This window comes from Rhopalosiphum maidis, chromosome 3, assembly GCF_003676215.2.
Source record: "Rhopalosiphum maidis isolate BTI-1 chromosome 3, ASM367621v3, whole genome shotgun sequence".
NCBI lineage: Eukaryota > Metazoa > Arthropoda > Insecta > Hemiptera > Aphididae > Rhopalosiphum > Rhopalosiphum maidis.
The window spans coordinates 38,606,458-38,625,946 of NC_040879.1; the positions used below are offsets into that span (position 1 = coordinate 38,606,458).

The 19,489-nt window shown below is 24.7% G+C and overlaps 3 protein-coding genes across 5 annotated transcripts; 2 read left to right on the forward strand and 1 right to left on the reverse strand.

Annotated features, from left to right (window-relative positions):
* The first annotated feature begins 1,496 nt into the window (after positions 1-1,496).
* LOC113558494 lies at positions 1,497-2,842 on the forward strand. Its single transcript, XM_026963964.1, has 2 exons — positions 1,497-1,727; positions 1,823-2,842. The coding sequence occupies exon 2, from the start codon at positions 1,953-1,955 to the stop codon at positions 2,655-2,657; it is 705 nt and encodes a 234-aa protein (XP_026819765.1). The 5' UTR covers positions 1,497-1,727; positions 1,823-1,952; the 3' UTR covers positions 2,658-2,842.
* Positions 2,843-4,682: 1,840 nt separating this feature from the next.
* LOC113556218 (transmembrane emp24 domain-containing protein bai-like) lies at positions 4,683-8,609 on the forward strand. Of its 2 annotated transcripts, XM_026961038.1 has the most exons (6): positions 4,683-5,130; positions 5,378-5,595; positions 6,754-6,874; positions 7,083-7,153; positions 7,716-7,842; positions 7,912-8,563. In XM_026961038.1, the coding sequence occupies exons 2-6, from the start codon at positions 5,410-5,412 to the stop codon at positions 8,031-8,033; spliced, it is 627 nt and encodes a 208-aa protein (XP_026816839.1). In that variant the 5' UTR covers positions 4,683-5,130; positions 5,378-5,409; the 3' UTR covers positions 8,034-8,563. The 2 variants fall into 2 exon arrangements, with proteins under 2 accessions (XP_026816839.1, XP_026816840.1); XM_026961039.1 differs by lacking the exon at positions 4,683-5,130 and having other exon boundaries at positions 5,137-5,595; positions 7,912-8,609.
* A 150-nt stretch (positions 8,610-8,759) lies between these two features.
* On the reverse strand, positions 8,760-14,267 carry LOC113556217 (E3 ubiquitin-protein transferase RMND5A-like). 2 transcript variants are annotated; one of them, XM_026961036.1, is made up of 12 exons: positions 13,907-14,267; positions 13,736-13,812; positions 13,439-13,598; positions 12,787-12,917; positions 12,575-12,712; positions 12,264-12,401; positions 10,958-11,134; positions 10,739-10,871; positions 10,516-10,681; positions 9,847-9,949; positions 9,621-9,775; positions 8,760-9,559 (listed from the first exon to the last, which is right to left on the reverse strand). In XM_026961036.1, exons 3-12 carry the CDS (start codon positions 13,587-13,589, stop codon positions 9,496-9,498), a joined length of 1,356 nt encoding a protein of 451 aa, XP_026816837.1. In that variant the 5' UTR covers positions 13,590-13,598; positions 13,736-13,812; positions 13,907-14,267; the 3' UTR covers positions 8,760-9,495. The 2 variants fall into 2 exon arrangements, with proteins under 2 accessions (XP_026816837.1, XP_026816836.1); XM_026961035.1 differs by having other exon boundaries at positions 13,736-14,267.
* Positions 14,268-19,489: the final 5,222 nt, after the last annotated feature.

Consider the following 19,489-nt stretch of genomic DNA (forward strand, 5'->3'; position numbering starts at 1 on the left):
TTAATAGTGATGGCTGAAGGTAGAGAGATTGCATTCATCTTACCAAATTATTTTATATATTTTTTAAAAATATTATTCAATTATTGCATGTTTTTATTAATTCAAAATTGTATTAATAATAATTTTTAAAATGTAATTAAAAGAAAAAGATTTTAGTATTACTTCGGGCCCCCTAACTCCTAAGTAACCGAGCCCGGATTTTCTATAAATGGTATAATTTTCAAAATATTTTGAATCTTTTTGACTATCTTTAAGAAAATTGAGGCAGGGATTTTTTCTTTTCATATTTTGTATATAATTATACTAATTGCAAAGTTGATGATATATTTAAGGTCAATAAAAATAAAGTTTGAGTTCCCTTGATTTTTTTTTTGTTATTACTATTAGTACTAGCACAATATAACTAAGATTGTTTTTTGTTGTTTAATATCCAATTTTGTCAACATCTTAACATAAAACACTTAAAAAAAATCAAGTCTATGCATTGTTATATTTTTAAATTACTTTTAAAACAACTTTTGTAAAGTGTTGGTTGCAACCCTAGGTTGTAGCACATTTTGAAGCTTTCTGACTGAGCATTACATTTTTATCGATACAAGAAAATACACATCATATTAAAATCAATACATTCATTGCTTTCGCTTGTAATCCAAAAGGTATAACATCAATGTACCAATATGACAATATGTAAACAATAATAATCTTATCTACTGTATTTATTTATTTATATTAATAAATTATTATATTTTTATTTAGCGTTAAATTAATTGATCAAAAAATGTATAGGTACATTATAATAAAATAAATTAGGTATCTATTTTAATAACGACATAAATATATCATAAAATAAACTTAGTAAATTATAATATATAGGTGCATGTTTTGTAGTCTTGTAGATGAATTTCGTGTGAAATATCGATATATATATATATATCAGGTAACGGGCAGTGTCATGCAATTCGACCATAACAATAATAGCATTTATACGTACCTACTGTAGTTGATAGCCTTTTTGATTGTATTACGTAACTTTCCTTTGAACACCTTGTTTATAGATTAGAATAAAAAAAACGTTATGTTTAGTACAAATATTTTTAATTACATCAATCGGAAAACGGTTATAATTTATAACAAACTCCGAAACGTCCTGCCCCATGTCTACGTCTATATTATTATTATTATTATTATTATTATTATATTTTTGACATCCCAATGGTTTGGCGGCTCTTTTGCAGTCATAAATGGCATTGTATAAAATCACGGTTATATCTAGTTAACCACGAACATACACTGTAACCACAGGTGGATTATTGATAGCTACAACTTGATATCAATCCACCATGGTAACCACAAAATACATCGTGATAATAATTTTTTTATAATATTATTTTGTTTTCTGTGATATACCAATTACCATTAACTAATAACTAATAACTCAGTAATAAGTAAAAATTTATATTGTGAATTTTCAATTATTTTTATTATTTAATATTTTAGTATTTTACATTCGTTCCTAATCCATTGACATTCGACACTGGATAATATTAAATACAAATAAACTAAAAATTTAACAATATTATTGATTATTGCCTTAGCTTTTTCTACTGTTTTTCGCCTACAATATTTGCTAATTGTATATTTTTTTATTGTGAACGACATTTGTTACCGACTATTTTTAGTCATCGACTCAAATGATAATTTTAATTGAACTATTGAAAATTATATAGGTATGCTGTTTATAATATAAAAACAATTTGATATTAAAATTTATGTTGAGATTCATAATGACATAATATACTAATACAAACAAATTTTTTTTTAGGATTTTATCAGTGTTATTCAACGAGGACTCTTTGACACATAAACATTCAAAAATTAATTAAAATTGGACTTAAAGATAAGTGAAAAGTTTCCGTTAGTAAACTCAAATATATCGTTTGTTTGTTTTTACGATGTCGTATGCCAGTGCTCTATCAAAAAATATAACCAAAACACCCATAGAGTTTAAAAAGCTACCAGACGAGAAAATATTGTTTGTTTTAGATACTTATGCATTGTCTAAAATGGACATTGATTTCAGTCCTACTAATATAGATCCAATGTCTAGTGTGGCAATAATTCGAAGGGCTTACAGATTTTTTGCATTACAAAAGAATCGATTCCAAAATAATTCTTTTGGTATTTGTTTATTAACCCCACACTCATTTAATCTAGTTATGGATTTTACAACAAATATTAATGTTGTAATCGAAAAATTGTCATCTATATTAATTCAAAATGATAAACATGAAGAAGCTGCTGCATATGATTTCGGCCCTTTATTAAAATATATTGGAAAATTAAGGAATCTTCACAAGGATTGTATTTTTAGAGTTATCATGACCTATAACAGAGATGACTGTTTACCGATTATTGAACCACTAGACAGAAAAACTTTTAATATTTTCTGTTCACCGACATTTTATTTTGATACCGTTTATATATGTGAAAATAACATTGAAACAGATGAGATGGCTCAAACTATTTATGGTAAGTTAGCTCTATTATGTAGTACTTGGTCTCACAAAGTATGTGTTCAACGTAAGCCAATAGCTATTATAAATGGAATTACATCACTGCTACCTCATCCCTATACAAGAAAACTTACCACAAAATAAAAACTATTTTATTGTTAAATATATTTACAGTTTAAACATGTATATTATAAGTAAACAAGCCTGATTATTGAGTATAATATGTATTTTTTAATTTCTTATATATTTTTTTATCTTTGTGTACTTATTGTTACCAAATAAAATTGTTGTAAAGATGAAAACTCAAATTGACGTTTAATACTAAATAAACTTCTTTTGTAATATTAATTTTACAGGTACATTATTATTTATTATTAATAATTGTTAAAAGGTTTTTAAGAATTACATATTAATTTCTAATTTGTTGTGCTAAAAGTATAAACAAGCCTAAATAATGTTATGTTTGATCGCTATAAATGTTCTTTATACCATATTATTTAAATATAAATAAAATCAAAAACTTATTTAAAATATAAACTTGTATATGAAATGCATTTAGTTTTCATTTTATTCCATTTGTACAAAAACGTTGGTTATTGTAAAAAGCAATACAAGGTCGTAAAATTGTTAGTTTATTTATTTATTTTTGAAACTTAAAAAAGGTTATTAAAAATAGTGTTACTTCAATCAAAAGTAATCTATTCCCATAAATGATCATTCAGGATTGTGAATGTAGCTCATGATTACATTTTTAATTATTGCATAGTTGTCACTCATCAGTTTTCATAATTGATTAATATTAAACATCTTGTTTATTTTACTTTACTATCAGTTGCAAAAAAATGACAATTCTGACATTTTGAATGATCGTGAATATTGAATGCTTTAAAAACTTTTATCAATTAACTTTCTATGATAAATTTTTATTCTTGTTTGGACAATAATTTATTTTATTCCTACACTGGTATTCCGCATTAAGTGTTAGTAAATTAAAAAAATGAACTTTGTTTTGTGTCCTCATAATCATTATTTAGTATCCAAAATTATATTAAAATCTTGTTTCAACAAACAATTTTTTACACCAACCCTTGACTAAATGATATGTGTAATTTATTGAATCAACCAAATATTTTGACAATTTTATAATACAATTAACAGTTAGTATTAGTTCATAGCTGTTAAAATATGTGCTGTGGAGCAAAACACTGTAGAGGTATGTGATCTATAGCCCGTCAATCCTGTTAAGAACGGTAAGATAGCAAAATTTTTAATTATTTGGTTATCTAATCATATTGGTTAACAATTTAAGGTTTACAGTCATAACTTATGAAGTCATGAATAACAAATACATATTGAAAAGTTATAAAATGTAATGATTTACATATTACATGATACTTGATAATTAGGCTTAGTGTTTGAACATTATTATTTATTGATATTTTACAACAAGCCAACAAATTAAAGTTTGAATTTCATTTGAATTCTTTTTTATTTTCTTATTTGTAAAAAGTATAGCACTAAAATATTGGTTTATATTTATTGAATATCAATTTTACTGTGCTCTTAGAAATTACAATATTTGGTAGTTATAACAAAATATAAAATCATGAAGTCAATATGACAAAACATCATCTTTATAACACAATATCTAGTCACAATAGTTACTAATTAGTTTAGTAGCATTACTATTTACTAGTTTACTAGCATGAGTAGCATGTATTATATCTATGGTGACCAGATATAAAAATTTTAAAAAAAGTATATTTTAAAACTTAGCTCCTCTGTCGTAATTGGCCAATGCGTATACTATTCTACCCGTTTTACCCATATTTCCATAGGTCATCCTATAAAAATTGTTTTTTTTTCATCTGATTACTATATTTATTTTATTATTATTATCAATTATAAAAAACAATTATTTGAAATTATAATGTCAACTCATTTTGTGTGTGTCTTTATGATGAAAATACTTTGATATTGAAGAATTTAAAGTAAACTTAAATTAAAGTATAAATTATTTTTTAAAGGTAAAAATACCTTTAAATATATACGATTAATTAGTATATCTTAAATCGTGTTACCAACCAATAAGAATTATGCTTTAGGTCAAACCATAAAATATAAATTAATAATCAAATTATAAAAAACAATAAAAACACATAAACACTATTAGCCCATAATAATTTAAAAAAAAAAAAAAAAGTACAATGTCGTGTACTTAACACTATTGTTAAGGACACTAGGACACACATTAAAAATGAGTACTGTCCTATAAAAAATACTACGTCTGGTCACCATAGTTATATCAAATATTTTATATTTTCGATTTTTATTTTTTACTCGTTAAATTTTGTTGTGGACAGTTTATCGCTAAGCGATAACACGAAAGGGTACCTAAGTTCCATTAAAACTGTGTGATTGTTTACAACTTCAGTTTATCGTTGCCGCTGTATTTATGTTATCTATATACACGTTATACAAAATTTATAATACGCTTCTCATATAAAATATAATAGTAATTACTATTTGTACATAATATAATATTTATGCCAACAAACAAATAACTAAAGTGTGTTCCATAAGGCATAGATAATCTATAATCCATTTATTATCTAAGGTTTGTTCATTATGATATCTTTATGTCTGTAGTGTTTGCTAAATTTCTGTGTATTTAATATACATAAATTACGAACTATCCTTTGATGGCTCATACTGGAATTCAATTTATCATTTAATTCTAGTACTTAGTGCCGGTATAAGTACCTTAAATTAAAGATTTGCCTATTATTTCCAGTTCTATAAATGTTTAACTAATCCTATATATGTGTGTAATATCATCGCTAACATTTTCGGATAATTTATAGGTATCACGTATTTCAAACATTAATTTGTTACAATGAACTCGATAGTACAATTGACCCTGTTGATGATTTATTTATCTTTATTTTCAATCGGGAGCTGTATAAGATGGCATATGCAACCCAATAGTCGAAAATGTCTCAGAGAAGAACTCAGGGAAAATATATTGGTCAAGGGTGTATATGAAGTATCTCAGGTTGACAACCAACAAGTAGATTATGTTGTAAGTATAATTAAATTTAAAATTTTCTACTACCTACCCTTGAGAAATTTTTCAAGTTTGCATAAACATTTTTATTAAAATTTTTCTGTAGCAACAATTAGTACCTATTTAACTGCAAGTATAATAGAGTAATTTTCGGTATTCTTGGGTTATCTCGATTACCTTAAGTACATGGTACATACCAAGTTATCTCGACTACTGAAATATTTAAATAAAAAATTATATAGATATTCATATTATATTGTTGACATTAAATTAAAATTAAGTTATTACAGAGGTTTAGGGTATTAGGTAATAAAAATAATTTATAATTTATAATTCGTACACTTTGTAACACTTCATGTTTTTGAAGAAGTTGGACAGCTTCCTTTTCTGAAGATTGGCAAATTAAAATAATTCATGTTACCAAAAAAAAAAAAAAATATTTGTTAGCTAGGTGTTATTGGTATAGATCAGGAATGGGCAACTGGTGACCCTTGTACCATTTTTAACTGGCCTGATGGCCCATGCTACATTTCAAATTAATTTATAAAAATATAAAATGTTAGGATTTTTTTGTCTTCCATTTTATTATATTTATAAAACCGACATAGTTTTTATTGTAAAATTTAGATATGAATTCTTATTTAGTATTGAACTATAAATGTCAATTATACATTTTATTGTCCTTTTTTTTTGTTTATGCTTTATATGTTCTGTGACCCACTAGATTTTCACTTTCAAAAAATTGGCCCTCTAGTAGCATTGAGTTGCCCATCCCTAGTATAGATAATAATTATGGATAAAAGGTATCTATTAAAAGACTGTCGACTGACTGATAAAATAAATTACCGATATTTATGGTTAATGATCTAATGACGAAATACGTGGATAGTAAATTGAACAAAACTATATTAAATTAATAAAATAAATTATAAGATAAAAATATAAAATTATAAATAGATTCATAATTTTATTATTTTTATCAGATCCCCTACACGAGGTAGTCGATATAATTAGGATGATTATTACATATAAATATTAAATAACATTCTTTTTTTTATTTTATCATAAATTTTATAAAAAAAAATTGAAGCTATAAAGTTGTTGCAAATCAAACTTCTAATCTTTTTTTTATTACTTCTGTTTGATTAACATAAATATTTATATTATTCATAGGTCAAAGATTCAAAAAATCATATTTTGTCACAAAAAGAAGATATAAGTTCTGGAAAGTTTACTTTTAGTGTGGAAAATTATGATATATTTGAAATATGTTTTATTTCAAAAGCTTTGAATAGTAAGTATTAAAAAAAAATTAGATAAATAATATAATTAAATAAATTAAAATATATATTAGATGAATGTAAGTTATAACTTCTTACTCTGGGCATTTGATTACTATGTATAAGCTGTTTATGCTGCATAAACAACTAATAAATTAACAAATAGAATAATATAATGTAATAAGATAAATTGTTAATACCTAATAGTATTTTAATTTGCAGATTATCAAGGTGCTGTACAAGAAGTTTTCGTGGATATAAAAACAGGAGTAGAAGCTAAAAATTATGAAGGGGCAAGTTTGTCTTTATTTATAACTAGCTGTATTACCTAACTCCTTCAAAGTTAAAAATATATTTATTTATCTTTTATTTGAATTCTCAAGATAATATTGTTGCCTTTTTAACATTTATTTTTTACTGTTAATTTCATGACTGTTTTATTGCATATTTTTGGTGAATATAGGTTGAAATTCATTGTATTTACATCATGTTTCTATGATATTTACTAAGTAAATAATACAACATAAAAAATTAACTATTTTATTTTTGCAATCAATGACAAACCTAAAAAATATTCAATTGTTTCAAGTAAAAATAAACTCCCCATGAGTAATTATTTAGAGCTTAATCCTAAGATAAAAGTAGCTGCCTACAACCTGTCTGGTGGCTTAAGATTACGTGTTCACAATTTTACACTAATTGATCAAAAATTTAATTTACATAAAGAACATTAAAATATAGCCCTTTAATTTTTTATAATATATAATAAGTTGTTACTAATAACTGATATAATACATTATTCTTTTATTAATGCAACGTTTATAATTATTTTTATTTTTTTAACGGTGATGATAGGTTGCTGAAGCTTTTAAATTGAAACCTCTTGAGATGGATCTAAAACGACTTGAAGACTTTTCAGAAGCCATTGTACTAGAATTCAAGGATATGAAAATGCGTGCTGATGAAATGCGAAACACAAATGGTATTTTGTTACTGATACACGTAGGGTATAAAATATATCTTTTTAAATTTATAATTTTATTTATTTCAGAGTCTACAAATACGAGAGTTTTCTATTTCAGTTTGTTCAGTATGATTTGCTTAATTGTTTTAGCAACTTGGCAAGTATGGTATTTAAGGAGCTACTTCAAAGCAAAAAAATTGATTGAATAAGATTTGAAGACTTAAATAAAAAAATAATAATAAATTTGACTGTCATAATGTTTGCACAAGAATATCAATTTTAAATACGTTTATTATATTATCATAATCATTATAAATAGTTACATCATACACTGTAATTAATGATTTCAGGATTTTGAGTCAATTCATAGTTCTGTCCAAATCTTATTATTCCTAATCTAATTTTAGTTTAATATTAAATTTTGACTTGTCAATATTTTTTAAAACTATTATACACTAATATTGTAATTTATGAAACTGTTTATTGATGTTTACTTTAACTAATAACTAATAAGTCTAAGTATGAGCTATACCAAAATTGGACATAACTATGAAATGAACCTAACTAGTCCCACCTATAACTTTAGTAAGATAAAACCTAAATATTTATTAAGTTTCATTGAATTTGTATTTCTAGTCTTTTTCTATAATTTTAAAGTAAATTTACTGTTTTATATGGTATCATTTAAATTAGTATATTTTATCAATAAACTTGTTCTATCTACTGTTGTGTTTAAACAAAATACATGTTTTTAATTTATTAATTTGTCAGATAACTGAGATAGAATTATGAACATAATTAAAAATTAGTAATTGATATGATTTTAAGATTCTAGATATATAATTTTATTCTAACTTTCACAATCATTATATTGTTAATATTAATATGATTGTTAAGTGGTAGTTATTTATGTAACATGAAACATTTAAAATAAATAATAACTGAAAAATAATTCACTTATTATTTTGTAATACAATAATGGTTGAATTCTAAACAATTTATAAAGAAATTTCCATCAAATAAACATGAGTTTTTAATACATTGAGTACCTCGGTTGACAATATTGTGATATTGTCCCCCACGACTGTCAGCAAGTTTCACAGGTACCTTTACGGTTTTATGATAAACTAAATCACCAAGAAACACTTTTGTTATAATAAGTTGTTATTCATTAATTTTTTATTAACGTTATTGTTTTCTTGGAGCCCGATGTCAACACAGTTACAAGTCAAATAAATAAATTGGCCCAATTTGACGTTGATATACTACACTCAACAACTACTACGAGGCATTCAATGTATTAATTAAAATATATTTTTATAGGAACAAAAATATTCTTTTTATGGATATTTTAACTAATAATTGTTTGCACTTAAACTAAATTATACAGTATAAATGAATATAAAATGAACTTTTTTATCTTTACATACATAGAATTAATAAAATTTCAAAAAGTAAATAAGTCATGTTGTCATTTACATAGATTATACAGTAATCTAAAAATCATCATCCTATTAAATTGTTAACTCTATTTTTTTTTTTGTTGAAAAAGCAATCAAAATAAAATAATTATTAAGTTGAAAAGTACATCCTGAAAATTTTAATCAATACATTTTGTATATATTAAAAATATTAGGTTTATAATTTTAGTTGAATAATTGGTAAAAATATCTAAAAACATATATGTTTTGCTTCTGAAGTACTTTGTTCCATTGGGCAATATGGACACTTTAATCTAAAAAACAACAATTAAAATTATTATTACATATATTATGTTTATATTTAATAATATTTACTTAGTTGAGTGTCCTAATTTGTTTAAAGCATCTTTGGATATAATATGGCCACAAATAAGTCGCATAGGAGGATTGGTGTCTGAACTTTGTTGTCTGAGAATAGGGCACGCAAACATTGAATGATATCTATGTTCCGTGTCTAAATCAATTTCAATCTAAATATTAAGAATATATTTGTTAGTACCATATAAAAATTAAATGACAAAACAATAATAAATCTACATACAGGCAATTCATCTTTTCCTTTCCAAATATCATTCACTTTTCGTTGTGTCATGACATGTTTGATATTTAAAAGTGCAGGGAGAGCTGCACATCCAGCATTAACACTTAAAAATAAAAATAGTTACCAATGACATTAATAAAAAAATAAAAATAAAACTATTTGTTAAAATATTTTTATTGTAATGTAAGTAAATTTTTTAATCTCTTGCTGAATTAAGTCCTCATAATAGTTAGATTTAAAAGTTATCCGTTAAAGAGACCTTATTGTGTATAGTTAACCCCCTTCATCAATAAGAAAAAAACTTATGTTTATCGAACAAATGAACAATGGTTAAAAAAAATGTAAAAAGAGATACATATAAAATTAAGTAGTTAATTTACAGAAAAAAATTAATAAAATTTCTGTATTATTAAAGCAACTAATAATGAACTTATAAATAATAGAATACTAAAATACTATGAATATATCAGTAATGATTATAAAATGAATTCCTATGTTATTAAAAGCTTTTAATGTGTTTGAAATTTTAAGTACAATAGTCAAAGTATCATAGTTTTAAGGTTCATATGTTTTTAAGTCGTATAATAAAATCATAAAAAAAAAAAAATCCAACAGTGAACTATTTAAAAAAAAAATTATATGATAAGATTAAATTCAAACTATAGTTACCTAACATTTAATAAGCTATCAAAACTTAATCCAAGTAATGTACAAGCATCTCTCGTAAATAATTCAATAACTTCATCCCACAAATTTTCTTGAACCATTTCTGAGTATGGTGAGTTATTGATTCCTTGTGGTACAAACAGTAGCATACCCATCATAGTTTGAATTTCTATTGGAAAAAAAAAATTAATATTTTGTTTTTGCAAAATAAGCATAATTTATAAACCTTTTTCGTATCTATCAACAAATTGACTAAAATTAGTGCGGGCGTATGTAACTGCTTCGGTTTGATGTTCCACCCCTTTTTGAATAATTGATAAAAACGCAAGTTGATGAAGCTTAAATTCGAGAGCAGAACTCTAAAACAATAAAATAAAATTATTAGCTTATTCAAAGTTTCATTTATAAATCATTGTTCTAATTGTTATTTTACTTCTTTACAAACCTTATAAAATTGATGCAATATTTTTTTTGCCAATTCCATTCTCTTAATTTTTTTTGTTTTTGGCCTTGGTTTCATTATGCCACCAGAAAATTTTGTCCTTTTTGCATGATATGGAATACGAATTGGCAAATTAGAAGCTGAAGAAATCCTTTTAACCAATGGATATGGGGGATACATCTAAAAAAAAATGAAAATTATGATTTATATTATCATATTAAACATTTGATATAATTGTAGAAGATGTTATGATACAGGTTATTCAAATTTTAGTTAAGTGTCAATTATTTATAAATTCAATATTCAATATCTCTTAGTTAATTATAAAATTGGAATTAGTAATAAAAATGTTAGTAACAAAAAAAAAGTTATATTTTAGGATGACGTGAGTAGTATACTTCTATTAGACTTATTTAATATAAAATAAAAAATATAAATGTTTCTTTAATTTTCTGATTAATAATAATGAGTAAAAATAAAATCCAATTCGAACTCCTAAGTTAAAAATTTATTTAATTTTTATTTATTACCCACATTATGTAAGTAAATCTAATTTAACAAAAAATTATTAAAATTTATAATTACATAATACATATTGGTATAGTATAACATTTATGGTTATCGTAGGCGCAATTTCATCTTTCGACTTAAGGGGCGGGGGGGCCGCCTTATATACAAGCTAATAGTATGTAAAAAAATTGTGCAATAGCCTCCTCATTTTTAAAATTGTGGTCTATGATCTTTTTTAGTAAATTTATTTAGTATATCAGCTGAAAGATTATTCAAAAAACTTTGTTTAATATTAATAATTGACAAATCTGAAAATCTACCTAGCTCCATTGAGATATGCAACTAATTTTTTATACAGGGCATGGTAGAAAATGAACATTTACACGTAGCCAAACTTATGGTATGCAGGTTTGAAGAATAAAATAAATTTAGATAAATTCCATATTTCACTACTTATTTAAAATCTTCTAAATCAAAGTTTATTTTTTTCAAAAGAATTTAAGATATTTTATTCTGCCATTTTCATTTCATACCTTTAAGCATCAGTGGCAATAGTGTTAATGTTCAACGATTCCTAAGAAAGAATATACTATAAAGTTTGTGTAATGTTTATGGAAATTATAGTTATGCATTCACTTTATATTGGTCAATGAAACAAGTACTATCATAAAAACTAACTTAGCTCCCTCCATAATTCCCCCCACAATTTGCGCCTATAAATTTTATATTTATTTCGACATTCAAAGTTATAAATTTTAACTAATATTTCATTGTTAATACATTTGTATTACATATTTACCTGAGTATCTAACACTGCTCGGTTCTCTTTTGCCCATTCTAATGCAGGGTAAATATTTTTTTTGACTAACGACTCTTTAATGTATTTTAACTTAGCAAATGGTTCTCTTATGCTAGGTTCCATGTTTATTCCAGATTCCTATAAAATAAAAATAACAAATTATTGTTATTTGTTAATATTGTTAAATATAATTTTATTTTCATAAAAGAATTTATTTATTTATTATGACAAAGAAGCTACATAAGTTACCTTTTAAAAGTAATGTACCCAACTAGAAATTATTAAATAATTATAATTTTAAATTAACTAACCATTACAAGTTCATCAGCAATATCCAAGTCACCTTGTCTATAAAAATGTTGGCAAATAATATAGTTAAGAAATGTAGCATTTTTTGGATCATTAAAAATATCCACTTTACAAGTTGCATCAAAATCTGATACAAAATTCTATAAGCAAAAAAATATAAAGGATTTGTATAATTAGATTAACCAAGAATAATATAATTTGAATTAAATCATACTCTGTCAATTGCTTTTCCCACTTTTGATACAGTACTATGTAGTTCTCGATGTTCAATAGCTAATCTTTGTGTTTTCTCAAGCGATTTATGAATTAAATTTGATATACAATTAATTGATGACACTTTATTTTCTGAAACATAGATTAAAAATACACTAAAACTGCATTTATTTTTAAGCATATAAAAAAATTGTTAAATACAATAAGTTTGTCAATAATTTTTCTAAAATTGAATAAATACAAAATAAATGCTGATCAAAATAATGTAAAAATAATGATAGTTGTAAAAATCAGTTTAAATTTTAAAAATGTACACCTATCTACTGGAGGTAATCATATTGTACAGTGGCAGCGTCAACATTTTTCATTTATGAGAAAAATAATTTTAGGGACCACTAACCCCAAAAATTTTTAAGTATACTTAATATCTTTGATTATAAATAGTTTACGTTTACATTACATTTATAATAATGTTAATAATATAACTGTATGTATATATTGTATACCAACAAACTACTAATACGGCATATACCGACAACTACCCACCCAAACAGCCATTAGACCCGGGTCTCATAAAGCCTTTGTCACACCGCCACTGATATCGTAACTGACATTTATTGTTAACAACTAGATACTGATAGTTAAAATCTTACCTTCTTTTATACTATTTGTTTTCCAATCATTTTGTATTATTTCCAAACTATCAATCAATTGCTGCAATACATTATTATAATTTCTACTCATGTCTTCAAATTTTGACAATACTTTGTCAACCTCACGATCAACGGCTAAGCACGCATCCATTTTAAATACCTAGTAGTATTAATGCAGTTAATATGTAGAAATTATATAATCGAAAAAATATTAGTATTTTATTACTTTAATATAAACATGTATAAAAATGTATTTTTTAAATTGTGTATAAAAACGATACAATAAAAACTAAATACCTGGATTTTGAACACTAATTCGAATGTGAATATCGTCTACAACAGTAATGTACGATTTTGCAGGACGAGATAACCATCTGTTGAAGTGTTAACAGATTAAACAAACAATTTCCATTTATGTTTCGCGTTGTATGATTACATTTACAATATTTGACGCGATATAAAACGTACCGAAACGGATGTCTCTACAGCAATATTCAAATGTTAGGTACCCTTTCTTCAATTCGGATTACGCGTTATGTGTATAACCTAACCTATGTACCTATATGTTAAAAAATAATATTATCTTGTTGATTCAACAAACGCTGTTCGGAATAAACAACACGACAATACTATCTATCTATGTGATAATAATTATAAGCACATTAATTCAGCGATTATTAGCAAATAGCAATGTAGACGAGAGACGAGTGAGAGAGTACACTGTGCAATGTTCAGCAGAATAAAATTATTTCCATGGCTTCGCGGACAAACGGGGCAACAACGGGGTGATTTACAATACTGTTACAGTTGTACACAACATCATACTTCGTACATAAACGCTGTAATCAACTACTGCCAAGTGCCAATAGCGTTGTTATTATTTATTTTGTTCGGTGCTGTTATCTAAGTTGAGAAGGTGTACGACGCGCATAATAATTTATTATTATTCAGTCTATATATTATATATATGTATATATGTATTATATTATATTTTATATACAGGTCAAGATAATTTATACCATTTATAATATTCTATATTGTGTATAGGTATTGTATAATGTTTAAATCGTATAGTTTAGGTATGGTTGAAGACACGGTGAAATTTGAAATAATATTATACGTTTATAAGTATGCACTAATAATATTATAGATGAAGGTGCATCAGTGATATTCATTAGATCAACAGAAAGATTTATAAATTTATAATTTGGTATTTTAAATGTTTCAAATACAGATGTGTAATTAATAATTATTACTTGTCATTAGTGGTTATTACTAATTACTTAGGGCTAGGATTTCTATGCATTTGCATATTTTTTGTCCAAATTGATTGTTTGACAGATTTGTCCATGATTTGGCTTATTCTCGATTAAATTGAACATTTTTTTGCATATTTTTGCATATATAAACATTTGTAAGAACTTGTTTATTTTAAATGGTACCTATTTAATTAATGAACATCTATAATTATTGGGTTATTTATCGAATTATTGTAAATACACTAGTACACTACCTATCTAGACTAAAATGGACTTAATACTAAAGAAGAATAAGGGATTCAAAACACTTCTAAAAATGTGTAGCATTATAAACAGTGAATATAAAATGGAAGAAAAAGATGTTAATATTACTTTAATTCCGGGACAAATCATGTCATACTCCAACAGCATTGTGTGATGAGGAATTGTGAAAAGGAGTTTCAGCCAATATAAATCTTCTAATCGTAGGTCATTAAAAAAAAAACATAATATAACAATAACAACTAATAAGTACTAATATAAACTAATATTTAATGTAATAATAGCATATAGATAATAATATTAACTAACATCTAAAAAAAATTGTTTTTGCATATTTTACAATTTTTTACTGCATAGAAATCATACTCCTACTATAATTACTATTGAAGTCAAAATTCAAATTGTTTTACTATAAAGTTTTCCTATAAATAAAAGTTTACTATAAATTATTAATCATATTATATAATATATATTAATATAAAATGGCTTTCCAATAGCTACTATAAAAATTAAATTGTAATATATGCTGAGTACCTGAGTATGTTAATTTTATTCATACATTAGATGGATATTTTGGTTACAATAAAAAATATATATTGACATTTTTTTTAATTTAAGTTATATTGTTTACCATGTTATTAGGTCATTTATTTAATTTATATGTACTATATGATAGTTACATACTTATGTTTGTTTAATATTATTTTTACTCAGTTAAGAATTACTTTTAGCTTCAAGTTCAACACTATTTTATTGACAATTTTTTTTTTAATTACCCCTTTACATACATTTTTGTAGCAGAAGATTGAGTACATTGAAAGAAAGAATAACGGTAATTGAATATCCATTATAACATAAAAGTTAGCAATAAAAAAAAATGTAATCTAAATACATGATATTTTTAAAATATTGCAGAAAAGACTAAAGAAAAACCCGTCATAAGCTCAAAACTAAAAAAAAATATAAATATCTGATTAAAAAATAGAGTTTGATGTAAGTAATATATAAAATAGTATCGATAAAATAAACTATAAGATTATTTATTTTTTATGGAACAATTAGTATTGGTTTGTTGCACATTGAAGAATACATTTTAAATCAATTAAATCATCTAATTTAACTTAAATTTAAATAGAAAATTATAAAAGTGAACCAGGTGAAGAAGTTAAAAATAAAAATGTAATATAGATTCTAAAAAAATTAGAGTTGAAGTTTTTTAATGTTTTTACAAGTTATAAAGCAATATTATAATTTGTTTGCCTAAAATATAATTTTTAATTTTTGTGAAATTCTATTTAACATAAGGTAAATATGTTATTTATAACATTAAAATGTTCATGTAGAAAATAGCTTTAATTGATTTAAAGTTTATTAAGTATTATTTATTGTTTATTGAGGTGCATCTAAAAAATGTTATTGACATTGTAAAAATTATGTTACAAAAAAAAAAATGCAACATTCTTGATTTCCAAAATACTTATTTGAACATTTCCATGTTAAAAATTTACAAACATGACATTATATTTTGTACTCTTCCTATCATTGTATTTTAGTTTTGGTCACGACTAAAGATACTATAGTATCTATAGCCGTGGTTTTGGTATAATAAAAATCAAAATACAGACAATTGTTATGATACTAAGGTATTTGTTATAACTGTCTTAGTTCTAATACTATACTGAAAAAAATATAGATAATCTATAATAATAATCATGGCTTAAGAAATCTTAAATCGTGATAATAATACATGTTATTTACCTACCAAAAATACAATATAATACAGATAAAAGATAAATTATAAAATTAAATTAAAGCTTGCACAAAGATAATTGGATATATATAATATACTATCATTTAATTTGATTAATTAAGAAACTAAAAATTAAAAGAACGTAAAATAGAATAAAACTACAACAGAAAATAAATCTTTTTATCAGTTAATATTTCAACGCATAAGTTATATTATTTGGTTGTATGATGACAAGTATTATATTAGCATCCTAAAAATATCTATGAAAATAGAAATTTAAATTTTAGAATGTTTAATTGGAAAAATTTACAAAGTTTTATATTTATATTGCGCTATATTTGACAAAAGTAGTAGAAAATAAAATAGATTGTTTTGGATATTTTGAAATTTAAAATGATTTTTAATACTTTGGACTTATAAAATAATTTTCTAATAAAATACACTTATAAGATATTTTAATTTAATATTATAATACAAATGTTGTCTAATTATTTATCTTGAAAAAATGTTCAAACAGTTAAACGAAAATAATCACAAATTAGAATATTACCTCAAAAATTGAAACTATGTAGAGCGATATTTTTAATTGAATTTTAAGCTTAATAATACTAATAACATGTAAATAAATAATAATAAAGGATTTAGATCTGTGTTTTCAGAAACTCATTAATTAACAAAATACCTGTGTTCTATTTGTATATAAGATGAGAATAGTTCTAGAGCAACCCCATGGATACTATAAAACTAAATCTTCTTATATAATAAAACGTAAAAAATAGTTCGTTTACTATATAAAGAATGCACAGCGGTCGTATAGAAAAAAGCTCTATGTCGTAAGGTTTATCTACATTGTACGCCGTGCGGTCGATTATATTAATTATTAATTATTATTTCTACAAGCGTGATTTTTCGAATATTTTCCACTTTTCGCAAGATTTTAATTTGACTTTTCCAGAGTTTTTCCAATCCGTTCTTTTCATATTCGCGTAATGTTCGTCTTTTTAAAGCAGCACGTATACATGCAGTTTTTCTTCGCTTTTTATTTTCTCACGTAGGATCACAAACAATCGATGTACGAGATATTTATTCTATTTTTTTGCTTAAATTTACACGTATATTATATTAAGTAGAGCACTGATGTTTGATTAGAAACCCATATAAAAGTGCTTCTCGACGACGTTTGTGTCGCAAAGTACTGTATTCGTGTACTTGGGTGTATGACAATAATATTTAATGTTTTTGTACACCAAATAATGCATCCGTTATTAAAACATTGATGCTACTGTCAAAATTGGGATACTTTTCTTTTGCAACATTTAACATCGTGGAATGAGATAATATATATTAGATTGTTTATTTCACTCATAGTATTATAATTTATAATATAGAGATAGACAATAAGTGCAGACAAATACCTACATTAAATACTATGTAACATTTTCCTATGGTAAGATTTATATTAGGTAAATTAATTAGGCTTCTGGAGTGTAATAGTTATCCAACACTCAACTAATAAAAATCAATATACAAACGTTATAATGTATTTTTGTTAATAATATGTAGTATTAAACAATTAATAGTATTCATTAGCTACCACGTGTTTGTAAACTTTGCTCAAGACTCAAGAGTAAATAAATTATTTAATAATTAATAATCATCAATAAATTTTAATTTATGGCTTGAATTGTTTATAATATATTATATTTAATATTTGAGTATAATTCTACAGGTTTATTAAATTTAAATAATTATATTCTTATATTATTGAAAAATAGGTACCTACCTAATGAAACACAATATATGTATTAATATTTAAATTTTTGAATGAATTTGGTACAAATTCAAATAGTATATAAATATAATATATTAGTCATATTATGAAATATGTATGTATTAATGCACATAAATCGGTAATTGTTGACATATACATTAAAAAGACAATTAATAAGGATATCCTAGTTTCATTACACACAATTATACGAATCACATAAGTGAAACAGTTCTGGACGCAAAATTCGTTATGACTCAGAAACGGTTTAGGTGATCGAGATTCGGCACTGTAAATGCATTCTCGCTCAACTATCAAATATCATAATATCATAATATGTACGATATGTTAAATAATCTAACAGGTCTTTGTATAGGAACTTTATACTATTCGAAGTTCAAGTTTACACAAACTTTGATTTCACTTGCTACACGTACATCATTCGCGATCCAACATAGTCGGATTGCCTATCTGGGAGGTTTAGTTTCGTTTAAATGGATTTTCCCTGATGATATCTGACAACTTAATTTAAGTTTTAACATGTAATTCAATTAATTTTTTCTCCTACAAAACAGCACCAGACTTTTGACGTCAGGAGGTATAACAAATCGCCTTAGGTGGATTGCTCAGCACAGGTGTCGACTTGCATCGGTTAAGGACTGATAAATAGACACTCAATTACCATTTTAAGTATTTATTTATTTATTTTTTTATTCATTTAAAAAAGCATCGGGTATGTGACATAATATATAATAGAAATACAATTTCATCCATACACCTCCCACATTGTCCGCGATCCGACGCAGCAGATTGCCTACCTGATAGGTTTAGATGCGTATAAATTTAACTTCCCCAATGATTATGGATTACTTAATACTCAAACATGGCAATCGACTTTAACATTTTCTTCTAGAAAACAGCTTAGGTCAGTGTTTCCCAACTGGTGTTTCGTGGAACCTAAGGGTTCCATCAGCCGGTGCCAAGGGTTCCGTGAGAAATTTGAGAAAATATAA